The sequence below is a fragment of the Triticum aestivum genome, chromosome 6B, assembly GCF_018294505.1.
Source record: "Triticum aestivum cultivar Chinese Spring chromosome 6B, IWGSC CS RefSeq v2.1, whole genome shotgun sequence".
NCBI lineage: Eukaryota > Viridiplantae > Streptophyta > Magnoliopsida > Poales > Poaceae > Triticum > Triticum aestivum.
This window is the reverse complement of record NC_057810.1, coordinates 13192385-13201253: the sequence shown is the minus strand read 5'-3', so window position 1 is coordinate 13201253 and position 8869 is coordinate 13192385. Positions and strand designations below refer to the sequence as shown.

Sequence of the window (8869 nt, the reverse complement as noted above, 5' to 3'; positions counted from 1 at the left end):
CCTTATGAAATCCTGATACTTCGAAAGAGATTGTCCGTTTTGTACACGAAGTGCATCCAGTTTTAGCCGTAACCCTCTCAACTTTTTTGCACATGCTATGTGGATGAAATGATGATACAATGCCAACTTTCAACCTTTTCAGAGTTCATTCGAAATGCTTTTCAATTTCAGGGTCTTATCGCTCAAAATAATCAGTAAATGCATGAAAAATAACAAATGAAGTCAGAAATGGATGAAAATTGTTGATGTAAGTAGAAACCAAATAAAATAAAATAAATTTAATAAAATATATAAGTAGAAACAAAATAAAATAAACTTTGAGAACATAAATAAAATTTATGGACCTAAAATTAACAAATTATTTTCTGTTCAAAACATTATAAGCAAAAAGCATTTTCCTGAAATAAATAAAATAGCAACAGTAAGTATTTTGTTGTAAGTAGAAACAAAATAAAATAAATAAAGAAACAAATAAAATAAAAAATGGGAATTTTTTTAAAAAATGCCACCGACTAGGCCACCACGGCCTGAATACAATTAGAAACCCATCCATGGGCCAGGATTCAGGCCCGTAGAAGGCCCAGCAGGCCCACAGGCATAGCAGTGCGAGATTAGGCCCAGAGGCCTGCAGTTGAGAGGAGCTCAATGGAGCTGGCGGGGCAGGGCTTATAAACAGGTCCAGCCGCTCCTCGGTTAGCGAGGTGGGACTAAACATCCCACCGCACCGCGGCTTTGGCAGCAGGACATTGTTCCGGTTGGTGCCAAGAACCGGGACTAATTGACACCTTTGGTCCCGGTTCCTGGCACCAACCTGTACCAATTCCCTTCCCCCCTTTAGTCCCGGTTGGTGCCACCAACCGGGACAAAAGCCCTCTGCTTCCCGCCCTTTGGGCTGCTGAAAAAAGACCTTTGGTCCCGGTTGGTGTCACCAACCAAGACTAATGGGCACCATTGGTCCCGGTTGGTGCCACGAACCGGGACCAATGCTTCGACTATATAAGTACCACTTGTGAAAATTTTCAGTTTTCATTGCCAGTTGCTGATACGTCCATTTTGCATCATGCTTTTATACCAATATTTATTGCATTATGGGCTGTTGTTAAACATTATATCTCAATACTTATGGCTATTCTCTCTTATTTTACAAGGTTTACCATGAAGAGGGGGAATGCCGGCAGCCAGAATTCTGGCTGGAAAAGGAGCAAACGTTGGAAACCTATTCTGCACAACTCCAGAAGTCCTGAAACTCCATGAAACAACTTTTTGGAATTAATAAGAATTTCCGAGCGAAAGAAATAGGCCAGGGGGCCCACACCCTGCCAGGAGAGAGGGGGACGCCCCCCCCTATAGGGCGCGCCCCTATCTCCGAGGCCCCCTGGTGGGCCTCCAGCGTCCATCTTCTGCTATATCATCACTTTTACCCTGAAAAAAATTGTGGGCAAGCTTACGGGACGAAATTCCGCCGCCACGAGGCGGAACCTTGGCAGAATCGATCTAGGGCTCTGGCGGAGCTGTTCTGCCGGGGACACTTCCCTCCTGGAGGGGGAAATCATCACCAATGATCCTCTTATCGGGAGGGGGTCAATCTCCATCAACATCTTCACCAACACCATCTCCTCTCAAAACCCTAGTTCATCTCTTGTATCCAATCTTGTATCAAAACCACAAATTGGTACCTGTGGGTTGCTAGTAGTGTTGATTACTCCTTGTAGTTGATACTAATTGGTTTACTTGGTGGATGATCATATGTTCAGATCCTTTATGCATATTATTACTCCTCTGATTATGAACATGAATATGCTTTGTGAGTAGTTACGTTTGTTCCTGAGGACATGGGTGAAGTCTTGCTATTAGTAGTCATGTGAATTTGGTATTCGTTCAATATTTTGATGAGATGTATGTTGTCTTTTCCTCTGGTGGTGTTATGTGAACGTCGACTACATGACACTTCACCATTATTTGGGCCTAGAGGAAGGCATGGGGAAGTAATAATTAGATGATGGGTTGCTAGAGTGACAGAAGCTTAAACCCTAGTTTATGCGTTTCTTCGTTAGGGGCTGATATGGATCCATATGTTTAATTCTGTGGTTAGGTTTACCTTAATACTTCTTTTGTAGTTGCGGATGCTTGTAATAGGGGTTAATCATAAGTGGGATGCTTGTCCAAGATAGGGCCGTACCCATGTACCGGTCCACCCACATATCAAATTATCAAAGTACCGAACGCGAATCAAATGAGCGTGATGAAAACTAGCTTAACGATAATTTCCAATGTGTCCTCGGGAGCTCTTTTCTCATTATTAGAAATTGTCCAAGCTTATCCTTTGCTACATAAAGGATTGGGCCACCTTGCAGCACTTTATTTACTTGTTGCTCGTTACTACTTATCTTACCACAAAACTATCTGTTACCTACAATTTTAGTGCTTACAGAGAAAACGTTACTAAGAACCGCTTATCATTTCCTTCCGCTCCTCGTTGGCTTCGACACTCTTACTTATCGAAAGGACTACGATAGATCCCCTACACTTGTGGGTCATCAGTTGTCCCCCCCCCCCCCCCGCTCGACGACGCCGCGAGCTCATCCACGCCGCCAGGCTGCTCCGCCGCCGTCGCCGTCGCCCGTGCCCCCAAGCCCACGCCGACGCCGTCCGCCGCCCACGCCGTCGCCCGTCACCGTCGCCCTCCGCCCCCGCCGCCCCCGAGCCTTCGCCCGTCACCGTCGCTGTCGCCCTCCGCCCCCGCCGCCGTCGCCGTCACCCTCCGCCTCCCACGCCATCGCCCTCTGCCGCCCCCGCCATCACCCTCGCCAGCCGCCCCAATGTGAGCCGCCGCCGCCACGGCTCTGTTCATTTTTCCAATATAATTTGTATTATTTTTTTGTTCATTGCATTTTTTCATATATATAATGTATATATGTATGTGGTAGCTATATGATGAATGGATGTGTCTATGTATGTATGAATATAATGTTCATAGCATTTTTTTGTTTATATATGTTTTTTCCATATATGTCTTACTTTTGCTTTAGGTTAGTAGATATCGATTTTAGGTTAGTGCTTAGTAGTTGAACTAGTTGATTTAATAAAACTACTTTACTAAATTTTACTATATATAGAAGTAGTTTAATTTTTAGTAAGAACTACTTTATTTTATTTATTTATAGTAAGTGCTTAGTAGTTGAACTAGTTGATTTAATAAAACTACTTTATTTTACTGCTATAATAGAAGTAGTTTATTTTTAGCAAGAAAATTAATAGAACTAGTTTATTTTTTAGTTCAAGCAATTAATCCCGCATCGACGTCGATGATGCCTATCCCACATCCTCGTCGTCGACTCGGCGGAGGAGGCCGGCTTGATCAGTGGGGCCATGTCCGAGACTGGGCTCCGCCGGGCTGGTATTGGGAGGTGCTACCTTCCGGAGGGCGTAGGTTGGTGAGGAGCCAGCCCTTTGTTGACCGGATCTTTGTTTGGTGGCGGTCGCGTGGGCCAGTGACGGTGCCGAGGCTTCCGGACACCGCGGAGGTGGTACGTCACCGTGTTAGCGAGGAGGACGAGCACGTACGTCGCTACATGGTTGCGTTGGAGGGCAGGTTCGAGAATACCTGGCAGGTTCTTCAGGGATCTCACTAGAGCTATGATCCTGTGATGGTTCTTTCTCTTTGGGTTTCCACTGCCCGCGACGATACCCCGTCGGGCGCTACGGTTCTAGCTGTATTAGCGATGCTATATGTATGATAGTATTCGAGGAGTATTAGTGATAATATCTGATGATGTGCGGACACAAGAAATGATGTAGTTTTGCTTATAATTGAATGCATGCTAATTTGAAAACTACTTTATTTTACGATTTGGTTTTGCTTATTGAATGCTCATATTGGAAAAGTACTCCTACTTTGAGTGCTAAAATTGGATAGCACTATGCAGAAATGTAGAAGCCCCCTCCATCATCCGCGCCGTCGTCCCCGTCACCGACCCCCATCCGACCTTGAGGTGAGACCGACGGTCGAATATGTACACCACATGAGCTGAGAGTTTTCAAGAAAAGGATCGACAGACCGATAGTCAACCCGTGATGAATAATAATGATCTAATTTAGGTTTTTTAGTACATATATTTAATTGTACAAGTTTCATATTTGAATTATGAACATAGGAAATGTCGTACTCGGACGACGAAAACAGCCCGGGGGAGTGCGACTGGTGCCACGACGACCGAGGTATGTGCGACAAGTTCCTTGAGCTGGACGAAGATCGGCACTTCAGCATTAAGCTCGAGGAGACCTTCGATGTTGAAACGGTACGCAACGACGTCAAGAGTTTTTTTCGTAATTAAGCACGACTTCAACTATTTCAACGTGTACTTTTCATCTTTTCCAATTCGACTAGCTTATCACATGCTATGCAAGACGCTATGTCCTGGAGAGGATGGGTTTTGAAGACCATGAAAGTATGGAAACAAAGAAAATTAACCTAAGGACCCATCATGGTGTGGATTTTGAAGTAAAGCTATACATTCTGAGAGTGTAACTCATTTTGGTTGCAAAAATTGAGAAGCACTTTGCAAGATGTATGGTTTATGATGAGGGTATTCTTGTCACCATGGATCTTGGTGATCCTAAAATCGAGCAAGACAATATGGACATTTGGGTCCTTGTTGATACGCTTCCAATTCTTCCCTTGTGTAAGCTTCTCAAACATAGTTATTAAGTAATTTATATTGTTTATTTCAAAATAGTCGATAGCTTATTTTCATTGACAACTTATTTTCACTCTTCAAAGAATGCGCGGAAGATGGTAGACAAAACCCACTACACCGATGGCTCCGAATTAACTTATCAGGAGAAAAATCATCTGATCGCATTTTGTACTGATCTTGAGAATTACAATATCTACAATCAAACTCCTCAACATTATGGTAATTATGTGCCACTAGTGCACGTGTTGAACTACGGTAACTACCATGGAGACAGTACTAGAAAATAGGCTATGGATAATATAGACACTAATGGCGCATTATACATGCAGTGCGCCACTACTATATAGTAATGGCGCGCCTATACATAGTGCGCCAATAGTATCTAAAATAGTAATGGCGCACCTAGTAAAAAGTGCGCCATTACTATGTTTGACCAAGCTTTGACCCACTTCTGGACATAGTAATGGCGCACTTTTCCCTAATGCGCCATTGCTATTTTTGATACTAATGGCGCACTTTTCCATGCGGTGCGCCATTGTGGTTTTGTAGGTAAGTGCCGCAGCCCGACCGCCCACCATCTCTCTCCTCTCTCTCGCAAGGAACCCTATCCTCTTATCCCTCACCCGACGCACACACGTCTCTCGGCCTCGCCCCGGCCCTGATCCATGCCGGCTCCCAGTGCTCCCTCCTCTTCCTACGCGGCGGCCCTTGCCCTCCTCTCTCTTCGGTCCCCTTCGCGCCTCCTCGCGGCTATCACAGCCAAGGAGCCCGAGCTCGGCGGCGACGGATCGGAAGGCAGCGTCGGTGCTGGATCTGGGAGTGGAGGAGCCGCCGCCGTCTCCACTCGCCGGGAACCGGCCAGATCCGCCCCACGAGCTTCACAGGTGCCACCCCTTCCGCCACCAGCCACCTTCCATGACAAGCAATCAAAGGAGCTCCGCCTCCCTCTTCTTCTTCCCCACCCCCACTGGCGACGGAGGCGAGGTGAAAATTCCCCACCAACCGGAGCGCTTGCCTACCGATGGAGGTCTCCGTCTGCCATCTCCCGCCTTGACGGCGCCGTCCCGCCGCGGCGGAGGGTCCCTGTGGCGGCTGCTCCCTTTGGCCCAGCCCGCCTCCCGAGCGGTCTCCGCCAAGGTGCTTCCCTCTCCCCTATCTTGTGGGTTGCGTGGGATGTTGCGTGTAGGCCAGAAGCTTCACTCCCGTTTGCTGCTTCTGGAGGTAGCTGGGATGGAATTTTGGCGATTTGGTGCATTCTGTTGAGCTTCTGCTCCCTAATTTTTCCACTGATTTCTTAGTGGAATGGAAGGTGAAGAAGGTACGTGGCGTGGACGGCGACCGAGGAGGCGGTGTACGAGCTGCGGTAGGCCGCGCTGGTGGAGGACCTGTAGGGGCGGCGGGTGCGGGAGGCCGAGGCGGGCAGGTGTCGCCAATGGCGGGACGAGCAACTTGAGCAGGAGGGCGACGCCAAGCTCGGCTGGGGCCTCCTGGGCGATGCCTACGACCGCTGCGGCGAGGTCTACGCCGAGTACGCCGCCTTCTGCCTCGGTGAGCCCATCACACCTCGTCCATCAATCACTACTCTGTAACTCTGCTGACAGTAGCTAAAGATCTCAACACATTCAGTCCAAAATTGCAAAGAGTAATTTAGTGTAGTATCAACTACTCCCACTACCTAAGCAGCATCTCTTTTGCTCCAGAATCCTCACGAGAGGATGACAATTTAGTCAGGCAACCAGCCTGAAGCTACTGTAGATATCTGAATGTTTGGCTACTGCAAACGGAGTACTCTAACCATGAAATGTTTGCTGCTGTAGTACTCCAACCAGCCTAAAGCTACAAGAAGTCTTACCAACAACTGTAGTGCTCCAGCCTGAAGCTATTCTGTAGGCCTGAAGCTATAAAATTTTGTTTCCTTCGCAAAAACTTCAGTTTACAAAATTTTGCAAATTATGTAATTTTGCAGTACTGTACTGGTTGCAGTGTTTTTTCAGTAGCTTGTTAACTTGCTGATGCTCTCTTAATTCTGTTAATTCTATGCAGCTGCTCCACTAAAAATTCTTAGTGTATCTTATGCTTAGTGTTAATTCTTTGTAGCTACTCCACTGAAGTACTGCTTGAACTACTGCAGTATTGCTTCCAATACCGCGGTATTGGAGTATTGCTTCCAAATTCTAGAGTAGCAAGTGCAGCAGTAGTGTACTGCTCTTGTTTAGTAGTGTAGGAATTTAGTGTTCTTCTCTTCTCTATTCTCTTGTCTTCTCTTCTCTTTTTGTTCAGTAGTGTACTGCTCTTGTTCAGTAGTGTATATTATCATGATCATACACTGAAACATTTCTTAACTGATTTACTCCCTACTGTAAGCATTGATGCTTTCTTCAAAATTATGAGAAATTAAGATGCATCATACACTTGAAACTTATTTACTCCCTACTGTCAATTGTTGTCTGTTTACTGTCAAAGCAAGAATTAGTTTCTTAGGTTAATGAAGCATTACCAGCCATAGTTTTCTGCATCTTAATTATCTCTAAACATTTTTGCTTGAAAACTGAATGTACAATGTTTCTGTAGATAATTTGATCGAAAAGGGACGGCATGCTGAGGTGTACAAAGGACAACTTGCTGATGGACAGTTTGTGGCAGTGAAGAGGTTAACTGAAACCTTTTCAGTTAATTTAAATTAACTGATATTTTTCTACTCATTTGCCTCTTTAAGATGCATCATTAAGTAGCAGCAGGAGTAGTTTTGCCTGTATAAGATGCATCATTAAGTAGCAGCAGGAATAGTTTTTCCTGTATAAGATGCATCATTAAGCAGCACGACTATTACTTTAATTTAAGTTAATTGAAACATTTCCGTTAATTAAGATGCATCATTAAGCAGCAGGAGTGCTCATTTGTACTGTACGTGTGTACTCATTTAGCTGGAGCATATCAGCAGTTTACTCAGAACTATTCTTGCATTGTCTTGATCTGTTTTGTAGCCAACTTTGTAAGAAGATGTTCAGAGACCCATGTAGAATGATGTTCATATTACTCCTGTAGACAAGCACTGATGTAGACATGAAGTAGTAATAGAGACCCATGTACTCCTTGTATTCATGTGTACAGTAAGAAGCAGATAAATACCCTGATTATTTAGCTCTGTCAGATAAATACTCGTTGAAAGTGGGCTCCTATCAAAATTCATTTCCATTATAATCTTACTCATACAATATTCACACCATGTAATTTTGGAAATATATGCTCATATCTAGTTTTGCATAAAAAATGATAGTATTGACATGTTATAAATAGTTTGTTTGTCTTTCTATTTATTTTGTTACATTTTGTAGGGATAAAGTGATGAAAAAGAAGAAAAGATTACTAGAAGATTAGTTTTAGGATTTTCTTTTATTTCCTTGCAATTTTCCTTTTATTGGAAACTTGTAAAGACATTGTAATATTCTTACTATAATAAAAATTATGATTCTATTTCATTTTTTGTTTTTAAATTATTTTTCCTTATAGGTTGTTTTCTCTAAATTTAGTTTTTTTTGTTTTCCAAATACACTACTAGTGGCGCATTTAAGCCCTTATTAGTGGCACACCTTCCTTTATTACTAGTGGCGCACCTATAAGGTTATTAGTGGCGCATTTGTAGGGAATACCAGTGGAGCACCGAATGGTATACTAATGGCGCACCACATGGTGCGTCATTAGTATCTGGTATACTAATGGCGCACCTGTGGTGCGCCATTAGTATATAATACTAGTGGCGTGGTACTAGTGGCGCACCAGTAGTGCGCCATTAGTAGGCAAAACTGGTGCGCCACTAGTAGGCCTTTTCCTAGTAGTGAGATACCCTGGTAAGATTTTTTTACTATTACGACATCCGTGCATCTTTTGCATACTTATAAATCTAGTACATCATTGCTAACTATGAAGTTATTACTATGTTTTTAACAGATAATCCCGAATGATTGTGTGCCTCATCTGATGTATCAGCATGGTCGCCTTGATGTTTTGAACATACAACCAGGTCATCCTACGAATCTCAACTGTCCATACGGGATTTCTAAAAGAAGTGGAGAGATGACAATCAAAGAATGGAAAAAAAATGTATGGACAGTCGTAAGGAGGTTCTTGGAAGCAAAAGGAAGCGAAGCGCATGAATTGGAGACAGGATGATC

General features: G+C 44.0%; 1 protein-coding gene across 3 annotated transcripts; it reads left to right on the top strand.

The window, feature by feature from the left end:
- The first annotated feature begins 5278 nt into the window (after nt 1–5278).
- Nucleotides 5279–8077, top strand: LOC123133122 (uncharacterized). 3 transcript variants are annotated; one of them, XR_006465162.1, is made up of 3 exons: nt 5279–5834; nt 5996–6245; nt 7269–8077. XR_006465162.1 is itself a non-coding variant. In XM_044552657.1 (3 exons), the coding sequence occupies exons 1-3, from the start codon at nt 5363–5365 to the stop codon at nt 7275–7277; spliced, it is 804 nt and encodes a 267-aa protein (XP_044408592.1). In that variant the 5' UTR covers nt 5279–5362; the 3' UTR covers nt 7278–8076. The 3 variants fall into 3 exon arrangements, 2 of the variants coding, with proteins under 2 accessions (XP_044408592.1, XP_044408593.1); XM_044552657.1 differs by having other exon boundaries at nt 5279–5918; nt 6007–6245; nt 7269–8076; XM_044552658.1 differs by having other exon boundaries at nt 6007–6245; nt 7269–8074.
- The last annotated feature ends 792 nt before the right edge of the window (nt 8078–8869 follow it).